A 25,096-nucleotide genomic window follows, 5' to 3' on the forward strand; every position below is an offset into this window, starting at 1 on the left:
GGAGTGTAGGAAGACCATTTCCCATCCCCAGCCCTCTCTCTTGTTCCTATCCAGGAGAAAATGTCCTCACTATCACTTCGAAGCTTACAGTGCATACACTCTTCTGAGAAAGCAAGACTAACAACACGGATACTGTACCTGTTTGGGTACCTGTCCAAAGTTGCTGACAAACCCCAGGATGGTGCTCCTGATCAAAGGGTCACTGATGCTGCTGAGGTCCATTCTGTCACCATAGAAGTAGGGGTGGAAGGTATTAACAGCTTCTACTGCGGCTGACCCCTGCTGCTTGTACCCAAAAATGAGGTCTATCCAGTGGTGGAGGTTGGCACTGACAAAGTCACTTTCCAGAGCCTGGAACCAAAACCCAAAGAGCATGAAAAATGCAGGTCTCCTTTTGACTTGTGAGCCCTCTGCACAGATCAGGAGGGCACAGATGCATCAGGATGCTGGCTCTGCACAGGAAAGATGTGACATCTCCCAGAGTTTGAGGAGCACTAAGTGGGCAGACATACAGGCCACCCAAGGACCACCCAATTCCGGCCTCCAGCTAGTGGGAAAACAGATCTAACTGTTCCCAATCACCTAGTGCATTCACTCTATGATATAACCAGGAGGCGCAGAATACCTGTCTTGCATTGATATCTAAATGGAAGAGACCAGACTGAAAATAAGTCTTGGGGTCCTGTTGATCTCGATATAAGAAAAAGGGAGAGCTGATTCTGACCAGAGACGTCAGGAGTTTGAAACTAAGTATAGCAGGTAGGCGAACATGCTCTGGAGCACATTGGACCCCAGCACTGCCATAGATATTCCTTCACGTCTATGTCCTCAGTTTCTTCATCTTCTTCTTCTTCTTCTAAAAAATGGGGACAAGAACTGTACTTTCTCTGTGGAATTATGTGAGGTTTGGTTTGTGTCCACGGCTGGTGCACAGCGAGCTCCACGTAATAATGTTGACTACAGTGATGGCACTGAGCACCTACAAGGTGCCAGGCACTGGCTTGGGGTTTGACGTGTATTGTCTCTTCCCGTTAACACCACCTTTCATTGGTAGATATCATTACCCCACTTCTGGGGCAGGTTCAGGTGTGGTTTTTGAACCTACTGTCTCAGTCCCCGACTCCCAGGCCTCAGAACCCCACAGGGGATATCCAACCTCACTGAGCACATCTCACTGCACCCAAGTACCTAGAAATTATTAACATATTGGGTATGAAGCTCTTTCTCAATCATATCTGGAAAGAAAAGGATAGAATCTACCTCTGAGAGACAGCTCAGTCCCCAGGAATGTGAGCTTCCCTGACTGGGGCACTTCTGTCCAGTCCAAAGCATGCAATGGGCAAGAGCATTTCATCCACACACCTAAAGGGTAAGTCTATGATGACCTTGAGGAACATCTGCCCATGTGCAGCCTTCCCATCTCCAAGGAAGGTAGACAGAAGAGTTTCCAGACTCAGCCATGAAGAATTACTCTGAGCTTACATCCTCTGAATGGGACCTAAACCTCAGCCCACTCAGGAATACGGCTCCTGTTGAAAGTCAGCAATATCTCTCTTCAACTAAAGGTGCCATCTGACAGGAAGCACAAAGAAGTTTAGCGGGGGAGCCCAAGCATGCTCCATCCTGCACGGGTACAGCCCAGATGAATGATGCCAGCTCAGATTAGGGCACCCAGGTTGGCAATATTCCTCAACAGTTGCCACACATGAGCAAGAGAAAATGTGGGCCAGTATGTAGATTTCCCAGTTCACCTGAAAGATGGCACTTTTATCTGCTAAGCAGAGCCCAACTTCAGGGCTGGGTCCCCAGACCCAAAGCCATTCGTTTGGGATTGTCTAAGCACCCCTTCATTGATCCTCTGGGTGGACATGCCACATTAGTTTTCTGAGGTATATGGCCAAAGTGGCTTCAAGAAGGCCACAGGCCAGGACATCTGACCTTTCCTCTGGACATTTTTTCCTATCACTATAACCAACACATAGCCCATATCTTTAAGCTCTTCTAGAGCATCTTTTCCACCTCCTTTCTTTAGATGAAGCCTGGCTCTCCCCAAGATTCCAGTGGTAGCTGCTTGCTGAGTTACATGCCATGTGTCTTGGGGCCTGGAGGTGGTGTTGGTGTCCTCCCTGATCCACATCGCCACCTGCGGACCATTGTTCCTCTACCTTCTTGCTAAAAGAACAGTCTGCTCCTCTGTGGTTTACGAAATTGAACTCTGCCCCCCTCCTCATCATCACTGCTGCCATCTGCCAACTCTTTGTCTCACTCATCAAACATGGTGACTCCTGGTCATGCCCTCCCTTCTTCTCCCTCACTGATTTCAACATTTCACATCTCAGTTCCTTAAGTGATACTTCTCCAATGACTTTGCCTCCACTCCTAAAGCTACTTACTCCTACAGACACATCTTAACTCATGTCAGTATCCATAAGTGCTCTCTCTTCAGAATCTCTCATTCAAACATCCCTGTTGGTGAAAGCCACCTCTTCGCCTTGCTGATCATTTAACTACTCCCTAAGACTATTCTTCTGCTTTGTCAAAACTTCTAGTCTCCTCACTCTTTTACTTCTTTGCAATCTATCAACACTCCCTTATCTTCAGCAACACCCTGATGCAGCTTAGATTTAGCAGTTTATCATTTCAATAACATTCTGTTCAATGCATCTTGTTATGCTATTGAATTGTGTGTACTGTCTTTTCGCAGCACTCTGAACCAACTCAAATATTTTCTGTCTTCGTGCTTACACCAGAGTATCATCACACAAGAGGGCACACTGATTATCCCATAATCTTTGGTCACCAATTTCAAATGCACACTGAACATTGCCAGAAAACCTAGGAATGTTTCTCTAGTCAACTCATGCTTAATCACTTAAGATGACTAGTTCACATTTCCTACTCTCTCCTTACCTGTGACCCTCTTCCACTGTCTATTTTCAGCCACCGGCCATACCTCCTACTTTCCAGAGAAAAGCACAGACACCAGTTGGAAATTCCCACATCTTTGTGACAATACATATAAACTAACTTTCATCTGCAACCCCTGACCGCTTTCCCTCCTACTTAACTCAGGAATCTGACCCACCTTTTATCTAAAGCTAACCCTCTACCTGTGGTTTGGATTCCAAATACTCCTGCTTTCTCAAGAATGTATTATTCCTTTCCTTGTACACCCAACCTCTCTTTCCCACTACCTTTTAAACTTGCTTCTTAAAATAAAAAAAAAGAACATCGTAATATTTCCTCAACTTTCCATCTCCTCCAGGTACTATTCTCTGTCTTTATTCTCTCCTTCACAACAAGGGTTTTCATTACCCAACCTTATCATTTGTTTCCTTATTATCATTCATTTCCTCTATTTCTTCACATGGACTTGAGTTACTGTCTTTTATTTTAGGATAAAGAACTCCTTTTAGTATTTCTTGTAGGGCAGATCTGCTAGTGATAAATTCTTTTAGTTTTATTTATCTGTGAATGTCTTAATTTCTTCATTTGTTAAGAATAGTTTTGCTGGCTATAAAATTCTTGGCTGATAGTCTTTGAGCACTTTGAATATTTCATACCACTGCCTTCTTGCCTCTATGATTTCTGATGAAATATTAACTGTTAATCTTATCAAAGATATCTTGTAAGTCATGAATGCTTTGTTGCTTTCAAGACTCTTCCTTTGACTTTCCTTTTCAAAAGTTTGATTATGATGTATTTAAGTGCAGATCTCTTTGAGTTTATCCTACTTGGAATTTATTGGGTGTCTTGGATGTATAAATTAATACTTTGCATCAAAACTGGGATGTTTGTGAACATTATTTCTTCAAATATTCTTTGTACCCCTTTGTCTCCTCTCTTTCTGGTACTTCCATTTTGGGTAGGTTGGTGTTCTAAAGGTGCCTAGGCTCTGTTCATTTTTCTTCATAATCTCCTCCTGTTCCCCATACTGGATAGTCCCAATTGATCTATCTTCCAAGTTTGTTGATTCTTTCTTCTACCTGCTATTGATCCCTTCTAGTGAATTTGTCATCTCAGTTACTGTGCTTTTCATCTCCACAATTTCTATTTGGTTCCTCTGCACAATTTCTATGTCTTTATTTATATTTTCATCACAGTCATACTTTCCTTTAGGTCTTTAAATGTGGTTTTAATTATTTGAACATATTTACAATAGCTGATTGAAAATCTTTGTCTAAGAAGTCCAAAGTTTAGGCTTCCTCAGGGACAGTTTCTGTTGACTGCTTTTTTTCCCCTCTGTATGGGTCACACTTTCTTTTTCTTTGTATGTCTCATAATTTTTATGGAAAACTGGATATTTTAGATAATATGATGTGTCAACTCTGGAAATCAGATGTTCCTCTTTCCCCAGGGTTTGTTGCTATTGTTACTGTTTGTTGTTGTTTGTTTAGTGACTTTACTGAACTAGTTCTATAAAGTCTGTTTTTTGTTGTTGTTGGTGGTGGTGGTGTAGATGGCCACTAACATCTCTCCTCTGTTAGTTTAATGGTCATCTTCTGACTGGATAAAGATTTCTTTAAATGCCTAGAACCAGTAAGTCTTACAGTCTTTGTCCAGGGAGGGGCTCTGTGTGCATGCTAGGGCATGGCTTCAGAGCCAGCAGCTGCCTGGTAAACACTGCCTTTATCTCTCATATCCTGCTTGCACAGAGCCTCACTGTTGGCCAGAAGTGAAGGCTAGGCCCTTCGAAGCATGAACACAGCGTTATGCATGAAAACGTCCCTACGGATGTGTGTGTTCTTCTAGGTTCCAGGAATATTTTGAAGTTTTTTCAAGGCCTCCTATAAAGACCTCATTCCCTAGTTTTTCCACTTAGGCTTTTTGGTTAGCTTATTGTTTTCCCAATTATATCCACTGCCTCTGGAAGCAAGAGTGTTAAACAATTGTCTCTGGTTTCTTTTTTCACAAACGCCACTAAAGTAAAGGCTTTTGCATTATGCAGGCTCTGAGGTCAAATAAAGACAGCCTTGCTGGTGGGGTCTTTCAGGGAACCATTGACAGGTCAAATAATGACAGTTCTCTGGGTATGGGGTTTTGAAGGAGCGCCAACTCCATTCTTCCCCTTCCAATGGACTCGTAGGCTGTTGGCTTCCACTGTTATTGTGGGCTATTGGTTTTCAAGGCTACTATGGAGCTGAAGAGGAGAAATGAGAATAGTGTTAAGTTAAAACATCCAAAGCTTGCTATTCTTACAAAGATGCAGTCATTTTTTTCCTCAAAGGAATACTCTCCTGATCTTTCCAAGCTTCTGGTTAATTTCAAGGGTTCTGAAAAGTTTGTTGTGACAATCTTTGCCATGATTCTTATTGCTTTTATGGAGTAAAAGATTTTCAGAGATTCCTACTCTGATGTTTTCAATGACATTGATCGTTAACATCCTAACCCACTCTAATTTAATCTTTACTCCACCAAAAGAGGTCTCCCCCTTGTTGTTACCACCCAGTTCCCCTGGGTCACACCTCTAATCTACATCTGATGGCACTTAATGTCTATCCTGTGTAGCACTTTGTGAAGTTATAATTTCCCTCTTATTCGTGTGGTTATTTAATCAAGCTGTCTCCCCACTAGACTATTAGCATCTGCAGTCGGGCCTGTAGAGTGAACCTGCTCACTCACTCCAAGCCAATAACTTTTCTGAGAACATCTTAGCAGAGGGCTGCTGCCACCTAAAGGTCAAGTTCATTTCTGGTCCAACTACGCAAGACCAGTGACTTGTGGGATAGATGACTACCATTACTACATTTCCGGAGGCAAGGATAAACCAGGGAAGAACTTTTTCCTCGCCAAGGGAGAAGGAGAGAGGAAAAGGTATGGCTTTGTTGTTACCAGTCAGGCCCACCACAGATTCTTTTTTTCTTTTCAGGTACAATTTACACACAATAAATTTCACCCATTTTAAACAGACCGCTCAATGTGTTCTGACAAATGCATTCAATCATGTAACCACCACCATAACCAAGATACAGGACCTTTACATCAATTCGAAATGTTCTCTTGTACTCCTTTTCCATCATTCCCTGCTCCAGAGCCCAGAACACAAGCTTTTTCCTGTTAACCTGGAGCATGGAGCCTAGCACATTCTTTGAGCTCTCTGGACCTAAGAGCCCCAGAAGTGCTTGTCATTAGCCCTCTGCTTGCAAAGAAAGCCTTCGTGGAGATTGAGAGGATACTGCGGTCTTTATTCAGGATTCCAGGGGTTCTGGTGTGACCCTGGTCAACTCACCTGTCTGTGCAAGCTGATGAATTTCCGAGGGTCCCCATCAGCCCAGGGAGGGAGTTGCACGTCCCCCAGGGCTGTCCCATCCTGCATGCAGCCTGAGTGGGGTGAGAAACAACAGGACTTTGGGTAAATGGGAGCCCGAACTGGGCTAACAACCAGGGGATACACACACTGTGCTGTCCAGGACTGCTGATTCCACGTAGATCAGTCCTGCACAGGCCTTACTGCTTCCCGCTTCTTCTATCTGTGTGTCCCCACCCTTATCTGCTTGGAATATTCCTTCTTGGTCTCCAAGACCTCAGCCATCCATAAGACCCTCCTTGCTTCCCAGACAGGTTTGTGCGTGATTCACAAGTCCTATAAAATGACAGTAGTGTCGTCATTGTTTGTATGTCTTCCTTCCTGCTACTCTCTACCTTTTCATCTGGGCACTTTTTATCCATTGCTAAAACAGTAAGGAGATCATAACAATAACAGTAAAAGCTATCGTATTTTGAGCACCTAACTATTCCAGGGCACTATGCTAGGTGCTTGGCACACATCATCTTATTGAATCTTCATTTAATGTTATAATTTATGCATTTTCTCTCCATTTTTAAAGTGAGGACAGCAAGGTTTTTTAGAGGCAGCTTCCCCAGACATTAGAAAGAGGAGTCTGGATCCAAGCCCAAGTCTCTCTCCTACCCATTAGCTGCACAACCTTGAGCATGTTGCTTAACCTCTTTGGGATTCACTTTTCCTACCTGTTACCAAACCTCCCCCCTCTCCACCCAAGGCTGGTAGAGAAATGCTCACAATGTGCTCAGAAAAACTCCAGGCAGACGATGGTCGCCCAGTAAATACTAATTATGGTCTTGCTTAAACCCTGCAGGGCCTTCACGGTGCAACAAGAATAAAACCTTCTCCTCCTCTCTCTAGCCTACAGATTTGTGCCTGATGTGGCTTTTCTTACCATCCAGTCTCAGCTCACCTGTCACCAACTCAGGCGGTCCTTCCTGGGGCCCAGCATAACACGGGGCCCTCTGAGTCACTCTTGAACCATTTTCCTACCTCGTTTCCTCGTAAAAATTCTCAGCATCAGACAGTATTTCGCTTCCTTATTTGTCTATATTTTCTATCCCTTCCTTCATCCCCGTACAGAATGTAAACACCTTCGGGACAATCTGTCCCAGAAGGCCCAACTAAATCCCCAATGCCTGAAAAAGTTTCTGCATACAGTAGGTGCTCAATAGCCCCTTGTTCCTGACTTCCCTGAGGACACCTGGTCATTGGCACGTGTGTCATTTCGGCAGCTGAGCTCCTGTCCATCTCTGCAGAGAGCCTCATCTTCCTTTCCAGGGCAGGAGTGGTGCTGTCCCTCAAGCACCGTCCTCACCCCAGGCTGGCTTCCGTCCCTGACTGACTCCTTTCATGGGGCTCCCCACATCTTGTGGGAAACGCCCTTCATGTCTGTCAGGGTCTCATCCCAGATGCAGGTGAGACATCTGAGACTCTGAACACTGCTCAGGCCACCGAGTCCCACGGGGTCCAACTTGCTGAGTGTGGGCTTGGGCTGGGCACGTTTTCAATGCCCCACAGGTATTCTGGCCCCAAAACACAGCAGAAGAGGTGAGTACCCAGGGCAGTGGCCGCATCTCGCCCTCCCCCGCCCCCCACCCCCCGCCCCCCGGCATCCGCCCCTGCCCTGGCTCGAGGTGCATGCCCCTGTGTGCTGTTTGGAGGAAGGAGGGTCCGAGGAAGGGGACCTCCGGAGCACAGGTGTGTGCTCGTGACAGTTCACGAGTGCCCTCCACAGGGGGAGTGACCCCATCATTTTTCCTCTGTGGGGAGAGTCGCCCACCCTCTGCCCCGGGCTCTGACCACACGTCCCCTTCCACAAGTCACCCTTATATCTGCAGCGGAGCTCTCCCAAGGTACACACACAGTCACCGGGGGCCTGCTGGCTGGGGCTTCCTGAAATTTTTGTTGTTCTTCTGAACCAGTAAGTGAGAAGGCATAGTTCATCCTGGGGTGAGGCCCAAAGCACAGGAAAGAGGAGAAGCCACCAGCGTCCCCACACAACCACCCTTACATGCCATCTAGCAAGAAATCCGTCCCAGGAGGCCCAGCTTCTCTGGGTCCAACTCACGGAGTCCAGGGTAACCCATTTGTGGGCCACGGAGGAAAACAGGGCCACAGAGGGGTGGAGGATTGCCCAAGGTCACGTAGTAGGGCAGTGCTAGAACTGGCTGTTAGCAGGGCATCTCACTGTAGCCTGAGGCCTGGGGACAGCCCACAGGAAGGATCGTGAGTGGGGCTGGGGCTCAGAGCAGCCTGGGGCCCAGACCTTCCTTGGTTCCCACCTCGCCTTTGAGTGCTGCCATGGAGGGGAGACCTCACAACAACCACGCTGGTCTGGTGCAGGACCTGTTCGTCTAGTTGCTCAGCAAAGATACTGATGAAATTAGTCATTACTGATGAGCTTCAGGGGCTTCCCTGCACTGCCCAGCCCACCCTGGCCACACCCCAGCCTCCACTCACCGAACTCCACAGCATTGCAGTTGACTAGGAACTCGGGGAGGTAGAAGAACTCTGGAGTCAGCTCCCTGACGTCACTCATGTTCTCTCTGGAGGCCGACTCCCACGCGTTCTGTACGCTGTGGAACATTCTGTCTGCCACATCAAAGCTTCCACCCTGAGAGGAAAAGGGGCCAACGTGATCACTGGTGTGCAGTGAGAACTCAGACTGTGTGGGCACCGCCTGTGTGTGCCTCACTCGTCTGCTCTGCCACTGAGGCACAGGTTCCGCCATGGGAGCTTTCTTTCCTTTCACGTTCATACATGTTTGTTCAACCATCCTTGCATGCGTGCCATGGGCTCGTCGTGCATCTATTCACTCAGCCATTCTCCGGACCCTTGCACAACGGGCTTCCCCAGAGCTGGGCTCAGATCAGAGACAGGAAAACCGGGGTCTTGCTTCTGCCCATTCCCCACATTTGCAAAGGGCCCATTCTGAATCAGGCACAGACAGGATACAAAGACCCCACTACACCCCAGAGAGGGGGCCAGCCATACCACGTGGGGATTCCAAGGTTCCTGGAGGAGCCGGCCCCTGGTGAGTTTGCAAGTCTGGTGAGAGAGAAGACGGCAGAGTGTTCCGGGCAGAGAGGCAAGGCCAAGGCCAGGAGCAGAAGCAGAAGAAAGCAGGCTAGGTCAGGGCCCGGCTGACATCTAACAGAACAGCCTGACAAGAGACAACAGGTCTGAGGATGAAGAGCTGGAGGCACACCAGCCTCCCAGAGACCGGAAGCCGGTCCATGAAGTCAAGATGTCTGTATGCTCTCCACGGCCAGCCCTGGTTCCAAGGCCCATTTCCACAGGTGGCCTGATGCATCCTGGTCTTGGAAACTAGCATTGGACCAGGAAGACTTAAAGCAAATTCTTTCCTTGGATTCCCTGCTCTTCTCACCTGAATCATTAAATCTCTTTAGTTGATGTTACCCTTATTTACCAGGTGGCCTTGGGGCTGGGAAGAGGAAGAACGTCCAGGCTTTATGTCTCCTGAAGTTTAGGGTCACCCCGAAAACACCTCCCTGGGATTGAATAGTTCACTTGTCCCCATCAAGCTGGGCCTTTGTTCAACCAGAACTCCTCCTCCTTCTGCCAACTTCTACAGAGTTCTTGTGGCCCAAGAACAAACGGGTAGAACCCAGAAGGACGGTGCCCTCCTGTGCCCCCATCAGGTCCCTTCACTTTTCAGAGGCTGAGGTTTCTTGTCAGCATTTACCTAGGGAAGCTTTTGGGTAAGCAGCTACAGCAGTGGATGAAGGGTAAAGACGGGCCAAAGCTTTCTCTTGGCAAGTCTACTCTATGTTAGGTCCTTTATACAAACAGAGAGGATGGTTCTTAATCTTCATAGCAGGTGTATGAGGAAGGAATTGTACTTCCATTTTGCAGACCAGAAAACTGAGACTCCTGAAAGTTTACTGGTTTTCCCAAGGCTATCAAAGCAATGAATGGCAGAACCAGGTCAAACCCATGGATGCAACACCAGAGGATATACTTTCTTTGCCCTTGTGCCAGTTTATTGGGGGAATCCCTGGGTCTGGGGCAAACGTGATCTACGACGTGTGGGGCAAGGGGTCTCAGCTCCTTCTGCAAAGGGACAGTCTGCCACATGCCTGAAGCAGGCCACACTTGGGCATCTTGGTGGTCTGATCGGTTTTCCGAGTCATACCTGAGGATCCATTGAGATCCATGGGTCATTCTCTGCACATGGACAGGGACACCGAGAAAGCCAGTTGCCCCTGGAGTCACAATTGAACACGGTACCTGGGCAGCTTCAGGATATGGCTTTTCTCCAAGGTCACTTTGCTCTTGGTGGACGTTAGGGGATGGTGCCCACCATCAGATTCAAATTGAAATGGAAACAAAATAGGGGGAGAGCTTTTAAATAAATCTGCACCTAACAAGTCGCTCATTGAAACATATTAAGAGCTTCGTATATTTAATCTGCAGCCCGAGTCTTAACATCTGCAGGAGATTGATGCCTTCTCGTCCTCCTGTATTCCTTTTGCAGCTTTTATGAGTGCTGATGGTAATCTCCTGAGAAACAATAAGATTTGGTAATAAAAAGATTACCTGTATTAAATAAAAATAATATATACATAGGAAATATTGTTAGTGCTACAAATCTGGTTAAAGATATTACCACAAAGAAAAATGTTATTTTTTTCACAGCTGTCTAATGCATTTTAGCAAAAGTAATATCTTTAAAACTTAAGCCTGTATTATTTATAAAGGAAGCAATAACTGATTTTCCTATTTCCTATATTAATAAATGCATTTGCATACATTTGTTTCAAAATTAATGGGTTTTCTCCCCTCTGCAATACAAAAGAAATGCCAAATTCCCTAGAAGAAAAAGTACAGCTGCTTTGTTTCTTGTACTATAAGTCTGTGGGTTGATACAAACTCTGGTGGCTTCCAGCAATGAGTCCCAGCCAGGACTAGACTTTCAGGAAAGGAAGGAAGGAGAAAAGGAAGAGAAGGTAGCAAAAAGGAAGGGAGAGAAGCAGCGAGGCAGAGAGGCACCATGAAGTTCTACAGAGTGCCGCCATCAGGAAAGCCCAAAACAAAATAAAATAAAACCACAACAAAATTAAGTCTAGAGATTGGATGGAAACAAAAGAATGAGAGAGAATTACTGTGCCAAGATTTGCTCCTAAATCGATTCTGCAGATACTCTTGAATATCAAGAACAATGAATCCTATGTGTATCCAACATACTGAAAAAAACAATAGTAAGATTATAATTATCTATGAAGGAACAACCTCTAACATTGGCAGAAGACTTTTCCCATGTGACTTTAAAGCTAGAAGGCAAGGCAGCCAAGGCTGGAGATTTCGGAGGCAAAAGTTACAGGCTTTGGATTTTATGTCCAACTGATATCACTCCTTCATGAAGATGCCAGAAAGATATTCTAAATATTTAAAGGGCTCAAAAATAATATCACCCTAGGTATCTTTCCTCAATTAAAATACGTCAAGAGGTGCAAAATTTTGCTACCCAGGACGAATCAAAATCGAAAACAAAATAATGGGGAGAGAAAGGAACAATAAGGACTTCTGCTGGAAATGGACATGATTTAAAATTAGAAGTCCATGATTATGATATGTCTATTAAAACTGGAAACAGTCTTGAAAGGAGTGTTCCTTGTGTGTGAGACCAGGAAGTCTGTGTGCACCTGTGTCCCAGGGTAAGCATTTCAATAGCTACATTCTTAAATTCTCCAGTCTGCATAGGGAAACTCTGTTGCAAAATAACCATTCAACTCTTGACCAACACCCTCAGGAAGTTCAGCAATTACATGCACTCAAGGATACTTACACAGGGGTATTTGTACATGATAGAAAGTCTATTCTTCCTTTCTTGCATGGGACTGACCCAAATCAACCCACTGCCACATCCAAATGATGGGATTGGTTTTATGAGCTGGCTGACAACCCATTCTTGTGACAGATGTCCTTTCCAGTAATTTAAAAGTGTCCCATGTAAACAAATCACTTACAGGACGCTGTGTGCACATCAGTTGATCTAAGCAGCTGTCCTTTGTCCATCAAAGGGGCAGTGTGCAGCAAGAGAAGAGAGCACCCTAGCTGTGGAACCAGGCGGACTTGCCTGGAATTTCAGCATTACTTACACTATGAACACCAGCGAGTTTATCTTATCTTATCTTATCTTATCTTATCTTATCTTATCTTATCTCATCTCATCTCATCTCATCTCATGTTATCTATATTATGGAGAGAGAGAGAGAGAGAGAGAGAGAGAGAGAGAGAGAGAGAATCCCAAATAGGCTCCGTGTCCCAAATGGAAGCCAACATGGGGATCGATCCCATGACCCTGGGATCATGACCTAAGACGAAATTAAGGGTTGGACACAACTGACTGAACCACCCAGGCACCCCACAGAAGTGAGTTTTTCAAAGTCTTAATGTCTACCACACTCTTCTCCACAACCTTGGGTGACTGTTATAGTTGTGAAGATATGTATGTGTGAGCACATGAGTGTGAGTGTGCGTATGTGTGTGTGAGGTGCCTCCCACAGGGCCAAGGACACAGGAAGAGATGCCCACAGAGCCCCACCCCTACACCCCTTTCCCTTCACAGACTAGGAACAAAGGAGCAATCTTGGGCTTGGGCCCTGACCTCAGTGTGCTTGGGGAAGGTAACCAGGGGCTCAAAAGAAGAAGAAAAAGACTGTAAAAGTTATTGGAAGCAGAAGGTGGGATATAGGGGAAAGTGAGGAGGGGTGGGGTCCTGGGACAGGGGCAGGAGGAAAAGAGCAAGAATATCATCAGGGCAATTTGGAGACACCACCACCTCCAAAGAAATGCAGGGGTGAATGTGTGCAGTTGAGAGAGAGCTGGGCTTGACCTTCTGCAGGCTGCTTCAGAAAAATGCCAGGCTTGGGGTGCCTGGGTGGCTCATTCAGTTTATGCTCAGGTCAGGCTCAGGTCATGATCTCACAGTTCATGAGTTCGAGCCCCACGACAGGCTCTGTGCTGACAATGTGGAGCCTGCTTCAGATTCTGTGTCTCCCTCTCGCTCTGCCCCTCCCCCACTTGTGCTGTCCCTCTTTCTCTCTCAAAAAGAAATAAACTTTAACAACAAAAAAAGAGGAAGATGCCAGTCTCTAACACCCCACTCAGTGAGCTGAGCTATAGGTCTGGCAGAGAATTTGCAAAGCCTGTGTACCAGCTGGGCTGCCTCATCAGCCTTGCTCTTGACTGCGGGTGGGCTGACCCCAGAGAAGCCATTAGCTTTTCTTCCTGTAGGATGTGGCTCTTTACTCAATAAACAAAACCCACAAAGGCATTTTGAAAAACCTGCTGCCTACTCTTACAGGGACGAGGGTGGACATATACAAAGCACTTAGAAACAGCCAAATGGGGGGGCGCCTGGGTGGCTCAGTCAGTTAAGCGTCCACCTTCAGCTCAGGTCATGATCTCATGGCTTGTGGGTTTGAGCCCCGCATCGGGCTCTGTGCTGACAGCTCAGAGCCTGGAGCCTGCTTCGGATTCTGTGTCTCCCTCTTTCTCTGCTCTTCTCCCGCCTGTGCCCTCTCTCTCAATAAATAAATATCAAAAAAAAAAGAAAGAAACAGCCAAAGGGTTCCCCCGCTGTATCTCCCCTAATCGCCAGCACCTACCATGTCAGAGGTTATTTTAAAGGAGTGGGGGACAGAGGCTCAGTTATTCAACACTACCAATTAGAAAGTTCCAGAGCCAGGACTTTGCCCCAGGTCTGCCTGTCTCTATTACATGTGCCCTTTCTGATGCTCCTTGTTAGGTCAGTATAATGATAATTACAACTTTTTTTGGACACAAGTGCACCCGGACCCACGGCCCTGCACCCACGGAGTTCCCAGGTGTTGCTCCCGGGCGGTTCTCTGTTCTCTCTGCAGTTAGCATATGTCTTCCACAAACACCAGCCATCTCGCCTCAGGTGGTTCAGAAAACCCTTCCCCACCGCTGGTAACAGCTGCCTTCACACGGGCTGTGACTTAATTAACACAGCACTTTATTTCAGTTTCTTATTAAATGTAACAGCAGCAGCAGCGGGGCCACTGTGCCCTCGCTGGGGCGTGGCTGCCTTGCTCTGCCCTGCCCGGGCTGGCCTCATCTCGGCCCCAGCGCAACCTGCACTCTCGTCAGGGCATGAACAGGGCATGGCCGTGGCGGCGGCCTGGCCTCCCGCTTGCTCGACTGTCGGAGGCTCACGGGCACGGGCGCCAGGCGGGTGAGGCGCCCGAGAATGACAGCATCCCAGGAGCCAAGCCCCCAGCTCTGGCAGACAGCGGCGTCATACCTGCAAGGGAGTGGGGTCAGCAGCACACAACCGGCTTGCAGCACCGGCTCCCATTGTACCACCCATCTGCCATATTTTCTGGATCGTAAGACTCTAGCATTGGAATACCGAGTTTGAGGCAGAAAACCAAACACAGCAACAGTGAGGAAGGCATCGATTCCAAGGCCAGCCCAAAGTCAGTGAGACGTAAACATGAAGGGAACAAAGCACCCCTCACCCTCGGGGATCAGAATACGCTGCAGGGCAGTTCTAGGCTGTGCGGGAGGGCCCTTGCCTCTGCCCACAGCCCCGCTCAGGGGGCAGGACACGGAGTCCAAGGAACACGCTGCATTTGCCCCTTGATAGTGCACCAGCCCGCACTGGGGGCAGCGCGTGGACACATGGCTCCCCACGCCAGAGGTGCTACCCTCACCAAGCCATCAAGCGGGCAAGCAAGCCACTCTGGCTTATTCATGCTACTAGGAAGAGGCAGAGTTGGCCTAATGCATAAGGGGGAAGCATGCACCTTCTCATACTGACTTTTGTATGTTCACCTGGCTCTGGAAACGTCCAACATCCTCGGTTCCCTGCCCTCCAGATAAATAAACAAAGAATCGTGCCTGGATTCTGCACCTTCTCCACCTTTCGTAGTCTTCCCTACCCCATGGTCCATGCTGGGGATGGAGGTCTAGGTCACTGAGAATATGATCAGGCTCGTTTACTTGTCACTACACAGGGGTGGAACAAAGGTCTCTTGAGAAGAAATGAGCCTGTCCCTAGGAGGCAGGGTGGGCCAGAGGAAAGAGCTGGACTTCAGGAAGATGCCAGAACATTCCTAAGGAGGTCTGTGAAGGCCCTAAGATTCCCAAAGGAGAACCAGGTGCACCACCCCCCCCCCCCCCAGATGTAGCCTTCCACTCATTCCCTTGGGAGCTAAAATTGGTCTTTTATTCTAAGGAAAAAGCAGATGGTGGGTTCTTCTTATGACCCACTAGAAGAGTCAGTTAAAAGTAGCACACATGGAGAACCTAAATGATTTCAACTCACATGGGCCAACATGCCACAGATAGATTTGAACCAGGAAAAACCGGGATTCACATCGGACTTCAACGCAAGGGTCAAAGGGCTGAAACTAACATGGCTACATGTGTGCCACCCAAAAGGATATAAAATCCGTTCTATCTTGCACTGGTTTAGACCATCTCAAACCGGTTTGATATGGTCACCAACGGACCAAATCAGCTTAAAAAGGTCAAACTAGGGGCACCTGGGTGGCTCAGTCGGCCCTGACTTTGGTTCAGGTCATGATCTCGCAATTGATGAGTTCGAGCCCCGCGTCGGGCTCTGTGCTGACAGCTCAGAGCCTGGAGCCTGCTATGGATTCTGTTTCTCCCTCTCTCTCTGTCCCTCCCCTGCTCATGCTCTGTCTCTCTTGCCTCAAAAATAAATGAACATTAAAAAAAAAAACCTTTTTTTTTTAAAAAGTCAAACTAGTTGTGACTAACTTCAAAGTGGTCTTAACCCAGTATCTTTGTGGGTTCGCAGCACACCTGTTTCACCTGGCTCATGCCATCTCCGAATGCTTCTATGTGGTCCAGACTGTCTTGAGTTAGCTTAGCCCAGAGGGGACCAGCTTGAACAAGTTCAGGCTTGCTCACACTACATCTGGCTGATTGCAGGGAGAAGAAGGGAAGTAACAGTGATTGATCACCTACGTAGTGTCAGGCCCTGAGCTAGGGGGTTTACCCCCATTTCCTTATTCAATCTCAACTGCTCAGGGAGCTGTGCATAATTAACCCTCATTTTCAGGGGTAAAATAACTTGCAGAAGATTCTGTATCTGTTAAGCAGTAGAGCTGGCGTATAAATCTTAGAGCTGACACCTTTTCTATTTCACTGTGCCCCCTCTCCATTGAAAGGACCCTTAGTAACAGGTAGGGATGGGGATTTAGCGCATTAGGCTGAAGGGACAAAAGAAAGCTTTTAAAGCATCCAGAACTGCCTGGAGGGAACGCCGTAAGGGCATGCATCACCATCATCATCGACAGTGATCATTGCTTCTTGTGGATTAATGAGCAACATCTGGATGGGATTCCTGGCATGGGCTAGAGCTCTGGGACCATTTGTTCTCCAAACCAAACTTACTTAAAATGCTTGTTGCCTGAGAAAGGCTCAGGGGAAGCACACTTATTATTTTTGAGTGAATTTCCAGGGAGAGGAGGTTATACAATGTCTAGACAATCCATGCCTTTAAGGAGAACGAACACTGAGCCAACAAACCAGACAGGAGGGATTTTGCTCCTTATGGGAGAAATCACCTTGACCTTGCCTAACCCATTCCTGCCCCGGGCTCAGGAGTTAGATTCAGTGCTGACCCAAGGTAGCCTTTGGTCTCTCAGGGGCAAGGTCACCTGAGCACAAGAGCGACCTTGTTGGTGAGGTCAGACCAAAAACCACAGTTCCTGGAATACTCGTGGTTTCTCTCTGATGAACTTTGCTATTGGAGTAAGCCTGTGCATTTTCAGTGGCCTGCTGCCCACCATGGCTCGAGCCTTCCTCTCCATAGGACACTTGTAAGGCCTGGAGCAGGTGAGGCTTTACACTTGGGCTGTGTGCTGTATTCACTTTGGAGTTGACTGAGCCAACTGGCTGCAGCTGGGCTACCCAGTGGCTCTCCCCAGTCAAAAACTGTGCCCCTGGGACAACCTGGGAAGCAGGATCCCAGTGATAAGGTCAGAAGGGAAAGGGAGAAAATAAACTTCTCAGCTGCCTGCAAAGGACTCTGTCCCAGCAATCCCACCTGCCTTGGACAGCACCACCCACCGAGAGCCAGACTTGCTCACCTCACGGTGTACAGGGCCACCAAGGAAAACACAAGGAGGCCCAGATATATATTTAAATTGCAGATAAACAACAAATAATTTTTTTAGTAGGAGTCACTTTATCTGAAATTCGAATTTACCTGGGCATCCTGTATTTTTATTTGTGAAGTCTGGCAACCCTAAGCTGGCATGATGAATGATCTATTAGTTTATGGGTGGGTAAGTTGGTTAGTTTCTCTCTGGTTCAGCTACTCCTTATTCAAATGCTTTGTCCTTTTAAGCCTTTCAACCTGTACTTAGCATAGCTGTCTGCATTCTGATGTCACAGTGATATTCTTTTCACTCTCCCTTCTTTGTGTTTCTTTTTCCGAGTTTTGACCACCTACCTTCAAGGAAGTCCTCAAGCTTTCTGCTCTTCCTTTTCCACTAAAACCTACTTATGTTAAGTATGTTTTTGCCCATATCTCTCATTCCTTATTTTTAGAGTCTTTTTGCAAGACTACTGGGCAGACATTGCAGGTGTCACTGATAATGAGCAGCCTGCCTTGGTTGGACCGTCCAGAATCCTGGAGCCAGCATCAAGTGGGAGTCACTGGCTGAAGACTGGATTTGTACCAGGGAGATCCCTATTTCACCCAAGCCCAGCTTTTAGTCGGTGAGATATAGGTGTGTGCGTGTGTGTGTGTGTGTGTGCATGTGTGTGGGGGGGGGGGGGGTGAGTAGAGGAACTCACCTGCAGAGAGCAGAAGGCCTGGGTATAGGGTGGCATCCGGACCAGGTAGGAGGCGACAATGATGGCCGAGGAGTAGTGAGTGTAGTAGTGACACTGGGCGGTCATGTCTCCTGCAATGAAAGGACATGCCTGGGATGGATTTCTCACCTGGACTGGGGCAGACTACAGACACACAGGCTCTACAGTGCTCAGGCATGAGCAGCGAGCATAAGCGCTGCTCAAGAGAGCACCTGCAGGCCAGTGGAGCCTTGGTTCTGCTCACAGATGTCATTATAATTTGGCCAGGAGCCACCCATGGTGAAGACCCTCATTCAAGACCCTCAGCTGCACCCCTCAAGACCTCAGTGTTCTACTCTCAAGAATGTGGGCAGAGCCAGGCTCTAGGAAGGCAGTAGTCAGGATTCATGGGGAGACAGTGCATTGGTCTTCTGACTTAAGGGGTACCTAGAAAGCCTACGATCCCAGCAGCACAACCAGCAAAGGCCTGAACCAGCTCCCTACAATGACTGCGCAGTCATCTTGCTTCCAGCCCCAGGCCTGGCCTGAAGCCCTCCCTTGTGCCAAGCTGGAGTTCCCTAAGTCACAGTTGTCTGGGAGGTGGTTGCAGGAACTGGTACGAGGTCCCAAACCCAAAGGGCAGCTCAAATGCACACCCAGAGTGAGATGGGAGAGAACGGGGCCAAAGCCAGTGGGATAGAGTACTCTCCTGGCCTGCTTCTGTGGAAACAACTCAGCGACACCTGGCGGTCGGAGGAACAGCAGGGCAAGAAGGGCTTGCCCAACCTTCCACATCCTCCCGTCTGCCCCCAGCAAGTCTGAGAGCCAGTCCCATGCGGAGCAGGGGTCCCAGGCAGGCCTCCACGGGCTGTGCAGGATGCAGCAGGAGCCTCCCTCTCCTACTGAGAATTGCTCACTAAAAACAGGGCCTCTGGGCCATAAGCCTTTCCAAAGTATGCCACCTCTGGGTCCCAAGGGAACTTGTTATGGTTCCTGGATGGCTGCTTCTTATTTTAAATTACACATTTATTTTTTTATTTTTTTTTTTATTTATTTTTGCGACAGAGAGAGACAGAGCATGAACGGGGGAGGGGCAGAGAGAGAGGGAGACACAGAATCTGAAACAGGCTCCAGGCTCCGAGCCATCAGCCCAGAGCCCGACACGGGGCTCGAACTCACGGACCGTGAGATCGTGACCTGGCTGAAGTCGGACGCTTAACCGACTGCGCCACCCAGGCGCCCCTAAATTACACATTTATTGCAAAGCGTTTGACCAAACCAATGTAGCTAGCATCAAATGCATGGTAGAAAAATTTATTTTTAAAATACATTCAGGGCTCCTGGGTGGCTCAGTCAGTTAAGCGTCCGACTCTTGATTTCAGCTTAGGTCATAATCTCACAGTTGGTGAGTTCAAGCCCTGCATCGGGCTCTATGCCTGTTTGGGATTCTCTCTCTGATACACACACACACACACACACACACACACACACACACACACACACTCTCTCTCTCTCTCTCTCTCTCTCAATAAATAAACTTAAAAACTACATATTCATTGAAGTTTAAGAAGTGAATAGGTCTAAGGAAAAAAATTAAGGCAATAGGAGTTCCAGACGCATGTGAATGTGGCAAAAATTGTAAAGGTGGGGGCGCCTGGGTGGCTCAGTCCGTTAAGCGTCCGACTTCGGCTCAGGTCATGATCTAGCGGCCCATGAGTTCGAGCCTCGTGTCAGGCTCTGTGCTGACAGCTTGGAGCCGGGAGCCTGCTTCAGATTCTGTGTTTCCCTCTCTCTGACCCTCCCCCATTCATGCTCTGTCTCTGTCTCAAAAATAAATAAACATTAAAAAAAAAATTTAAAAATTGTAAAGGTGATATGCAGATGAACAAAGTTTGGGAACTAGGTTCTGGAGCCTAGATACAGGCTCTGCCATTTAGAAGCTGTGATCTTGAACTCATTGCCTGAACTCTCCAAGTTTCAATTCCTTTCTCTTTGAAATGGGCCATTGTATTTCTGCACGTAGGCTGGCCTGTGCCAGGAATATAGAAAGTGCTGAATGAATGCTACCTCCCTCTGCCTCTGCTGGCCCCTGGGTATGGAGGTATCAGCTCTCAGCACAGCAGTTCTCAGTCCCGGCTGCACCTCACCAGAATTTTTAGAGCTGGGGCCCAGACATCAGTATTTTTAACACTCCCCACCCCCAGGTCCAGGTGATTCTTCCACACAGCCCGGGTGCAGGCCAGTGGATTTGAGCTGTTCTCTAGCCTAACATAATTGTTTCCAGGCTAAGGGACAGCCTAAATAGTTACCAAGGATCATTTCAGAGCATTCAGATGAAAAACACTGCAGAAAAAAGTCAAGCTGGGATCTACCCACCTTCAGTTTTCTCAACTTCTTTAAACCTCTGGATAAATTTCAGCTTCCTTTCCTTGGTCTGAGCCCCCATGGGCCTTGAGAGATCACGGAAAGTCTTGGGATTCGTCAAGTTCAATGTCTAGAAGGCAGATGTATGGCTGGAGTTAACTCCCCTCAGACCCTCTTGTGACCCAGCGAGACTTCAGGAGCCACGCTCTTTAGTTTTATAGTTCTCTTTATTGGTTTATTGTCGTTTGGTCTGGCCCCCCTTTGGTGATTAGCAGGCGTGCTGGGGTTTTATGGCCCCAGAGCCAGTGATCCACAAAGACTTAATAGGGGAGAGATGGAAAATAAGAGGAGGGGAAGATTGAGTTCACACTGAACCTGTTCCAAGTTGACCCAAATCAGAACATCGCCACCAGTGACTGAAAAGAGACTTTCAAAAGAATCCCTGTTGTCTATGTATCCCTTGGCTCCAGCCCTCACAGGAGAGCAGGATGCTTCCGTAGTTCACGGTCCTTCCTTAGAATCAAATGGATTCTCTAGGAAGTTAGAAGTCCTCATTTGGGGAGGAGATGTGAGGAACGGCCTCATTTCTTCCAGAGCCCACTCCCTTCCGGGTAGTGAAATGTCGTCCCTTCCCCTGCCCCAGGGAATATAATACACAGCAGTGGAGACCTGAAGTTTTTAAGGCTAGGTGTCCTTGGAGATGTTTGCTTTCAGCAGAGGTGTTCTATGTGTTAGGAGAGGAGCTATGCATTCCCCAGGATTTGCATGTCTTATAGAAAGTGTTTCTTTGAACCTGCAGTCCCCCTAGGGAGGCAGGTGTTTCTTTGAAGCTGCAGTGTTCTTTGAACCTGCAGTCCCCCTAGGGAGGCAGGGCCAGTCCCCATCTCACACCTGCAGAGCCAGGGGGTGGGGGGCAAAGCGAAGCAGGCACTTCTCAGACCCCTATGACAGATAGATGGCACATGTGGAGACCCATGCCCAGCGACTGCTGATTTTGCCAGGACAGAATGGGGGTTCATAGCCACTAGATCTCCAGATTCTCCAAAAGATAGTGTAAATCCAGATTTTTTAGGAGAAACCTCCCAATTATTAAATATGGGTAAGTAATCAAAAGTTGGGGCTAAACAAAAGGAGCTCGTAAACCCCCACTTTGCAACATGTGAGTTAAAGCTGGGGTTTGCATGTTTCACTTTTGAAATACCTCAGCCCCAAGTGGATCATTAGGGAAATAAAAGGCAACATATGGCTGGTGAGAAGTTTTGTGTTAAGTGTCTTAAGCGGGAATGGGAGGTCATAAAAGACTGAGGCTCCCTCTCCCAAAGCCTGGCTATCAGCCATCCAAACACCCCTAGGCAGGACTGGCCAGGGCTTGCCTGAACAGGACCCAGCCACCTTCTGTGCTTTAGACACTACAACCTTCTGGACGGCCAGAGCTCAGCTGGTTGGGACAGAGCTTCATCGCCAGGTCGTTCCCAGCAACATCACCTTGGCCCAGCTATGCGAGCTGTCCTCCTCCCCTCCCTTGCCTGCTGAGGTCCAGGGACACAGGCCCGAAGCAGAAATTATCTGGTATTGCCATCAGCCTTACCCAACCCTTTGTGTCTCAGTCTAGATCCTGGGTGAAATCTACATACCAACATCTCAGTTGCTGAGGTCGGGCTACTGGGCGGTGATTTCTTCTCTTTGGGTCTCTCTCTGTCTCTCTCCACTCCTCTACCCACGCCCCCCACCCCCGCCCAAATACACATGTTGATTCAAGGAACAAGTTCCATGGCCTACTGCCCTTGAAGGACTAGAGTTGGTCCATGGCAGTGTCTCAGCAGGTGGGGATCAGTTGCCTTGATAGCAGTGAGTCAGCCAGGAAGCCCTCTGGGGCACATGTTAGCAACTGTCCTCATCATGTTGATCATCCCATATGTGGGGTCACCTTCCCACAGGTGGGGCTAGACAGAAACCCAAGCAGCCAGATTCCAAAGGCCTCCTCTGGGGTGAGGGGCCGAGCACAGAGCAGCCCTCAGGGCCAGGTGGACTGAACCTTGCAGTGGGGGCTCTGCGTGCTGATTTAGTATGCTCTGGTCTTCACGGTCAGAAAGCCTCAGGACATTTGAACAGCATCCATGTGAATACTGTACCTGTGAGGTGTAGTCGGCCAGGACCCAGGGAAACACGGGATACTGCATATAGTCATTGTAGGTCCTTCCAGCCATGGTGTTGAGGTACATGAGATACTCAAAATTGCTGATGTCCCTTTTCTACCAGAAGAGACGAAGAAGAGATAAAGCAAACACGATTGGAATCTTCCTAAGGGCCACGGGAGGTCAATCCCTAGTCTTCTGCAGCCCTCACTGTGTGGGTGAGAGCAGGCAGCACACATGTCCACTGCTCCCCGTGCACAAGCCAGGCCCGATCCCAGAGACTGTGCTAATTGCAAAGGGAACTGAAGCGAATATACTCAGGAAGCAAAGTCAACCAGAAAAAAAATATATAGCTCAGCAGTCGCTAGCCCAGGATAAAGCCATCTTTTCAGTTAACTGTTGGGTGTGAAACTCAAAAGTTGATTAAAACAAGAGCACAGATGCTGTGGGTAAACTTACTGCTGGCCTTTTTATGATTTAAAAAAATTAGCTGAGGGGACCTTGCGGTCACAGAGAAAGAAGCCCTCGCTGAGAGGCTGAATGATCGGTCTTCCTCTGGGAAGAAGACTTTCTGTTCTGTCCCTGCCTATTGGGATAACACTCATTTTTAGGGCCTTAAAACGTACAGTCAAGGTGGAATCAGGGACTGTATTTGGGAAAACTTTACCAAGGCCAATGGGTGAATGAACCACCCACCTCTTATTTGGGACCCGCATTCTGTAGTCTCTCTTGACCCTCTCGTTGGAAAAGGGTTTTGGACAGGAGTGACCAAGCATTCACTTCTTGTTGCCACATGATGTCTAGGACTGGCCTTCTTGAGGCCCCTGCCTTTCACGAGAACCAGAGGCCAAATGTGAGTCCATTCAAGCTGGGAATCACATGTGTCTTCTCAGAACAAGAAGTGAACGTGTGTGCCCCTCTAGATTGTGTCCATTTACACATATGTGTATATCTGCATGGGTGGAGCGTGTGCGTGCACATGGGACATGTGTACATGCACACACACACACACACACACACACACATATGCACACATACACTACCCAGCTCTGACTCCAAGCCTCAGGTACTGCTTTTGATCACTGAGATCTTTTGAGGGAAGTATTTGGGACATTTTGATAAATTAGAAAATAAGACCCCTTCTGATTCATCCACATGCTTGCTTTGTCTCTCCAACTGCTGGGATCTGAGCTATTTTCTGATTTGCGTGCCCAGAGGGTTTTCCCAGACCTCCGGTCCTCTAAGGGGGTCACTGTACCTGCCACCTCTGTAGCATGGTCCTGTCAGAGCCGGGGTATCGCCTGTGGAACAGAAAACAATAGTGGTGACCAAATATCTCAAGGCATGGATGAGGAGAGAGGTGGCAATTTCTGGGAATCTATGGGGCCAGGAAAGCCACAGACTTCCAGGGCACACAGCAGCTCTCCTGGCAGGATAATAATAACAAGATTGTTATCTAAGTTCTTCTTGCCCCCACACCACCCTGTCACTTTGGTTCTGCTGTGATGCTAGAATATTCTACTGCTTTAGTGTGGTCTGTGGAGAAGTCATAGGGCCATGCAGAAGCAGGCTCAGAGGCCACACTAGATTTCCCATGGGCACGTGTCAGCCTTCCTTACCCATGTAAGTATAATATATGTGATTATTATATACTGACATGTGACTATAACTTATGTATAAAGTTTTAAAAATGCAAATAATAGGGGCACCTGGGTGGCTCAGTCTTGATTTCAGCTTAGGTCATGATCTCATAGTTCGTGGGATCAAGACCTGCATCGGGCTCTGTGCTGACAGTGCAGAGCCTGCTTGGGATTCTCCCTCTCCCTCGCTCCCTGCCCCTCCCCATTCTCTCTCTCTGTTAAAATCAATAAAATTAAAAAATTAAAATAATATATGGAAGGCCACAAGATGTAAGAGTCTCTGCACTACTGCTCCCACTCAAGAAGTAGCCACAGTTAACAGTTTCCAGAATAGTTTTATCCCATGCCTGTCTATTGCTTACATTGTTTTTATTTTAAGTTTATTTATTTATTTTGAGAGAGAGAGAGAACACAAGCAGGGGAGGGGCAGAGGAAGAGGGAGAGAGAGGATCTCAAGCAGGCTCCATATTGTCAGTGCAGAGCCCTATGCAGGGCCCGAACTCACAAACCATGAGCTTATGACCTGAGCCAAAATCAAGAGTCAGGTGCTTAACCAACTAAGCCACCCAGGCATGCCCACTGTATTAAAAAAAAAAATTTTTAGTGCTTGTTTTCGAGAGAGAGAGAGAGAGAGACAGAAGGTGAGCGGGGGAGGGGCAGAGAGAGTCAGGGACACAGAATCTGAAGAAGGCTCCAGGCTCTGAGCTGTTTGAGCTCCGATTCAGGGCTCAGACTCACAAACCATGAGATCATGACCTGAGCTGAAGTCCGATGCTTAACCGACTGAGCCACCCAGGCGCCCCTGGTATTTTTTTTAATTGACGATACGTGGATAATCTTATTTGCGC

At 47.8% G+C, this 25,096-nt stretch overlaps 1 protein-coding gene across 6 annotated transcripts in view; it reads right to left on the minus strand.

The window, feature by feature from the left end:
* The window catches only part of WDFY4 (WDFY family member 4), a 302,324-nt gene that overhangs the window by 19,019 nt on the left and 258,209 nt on the right, over positions 1-25,096 (minus strand). For all 6 annotated transcript variants that reach the window (XM_078434513.2, XM_078434514.2, XM_078434511.2 and 3 more), the window contains 7 exons: positions 23,867-23,909; positions 22,606-22,725; positions 20,486-20,603; positions 18,113-18,222; positions 8,747-8,900; positions 6,230-6,321; positions 139-351 (listed from right to left, as the gene is read on the minus strand). In XM_078434513.2, coding sequence (XP_078290639.1) covers positions 139-351; positions 6,230-6,321; positions 8,747-8,900; positions 18,113-18,222; positions 20,486-20,603; positions 22,606-22,725; positions 23,867-23,909 — 850 coding nt within the window. The remainder of the gene's footprint in view (positions 1-138; positions 352-6,229; positions 6,322-8,746; positions 8,901-18,112; positions 18,223-20,485; positions 20,604-22,605; positions 22,726-23,866; positions 23,910-25,096) is intronic.

Source organism: Panthera onca, chromosome D2 (assembly GCF_046562875.1).
Source record: "Panthera onca isolate mPanOnc1 chromosome D2, mPanOnc1 haplotype 2, whole genome shotgun sequence".
Classification (NCBI taxonomy): domain Eukaryota; kingdom Metazoa; phylum Chordata; class Mammalia; order Carnivora; family Felidae; genus Panthera; species Panthera onca.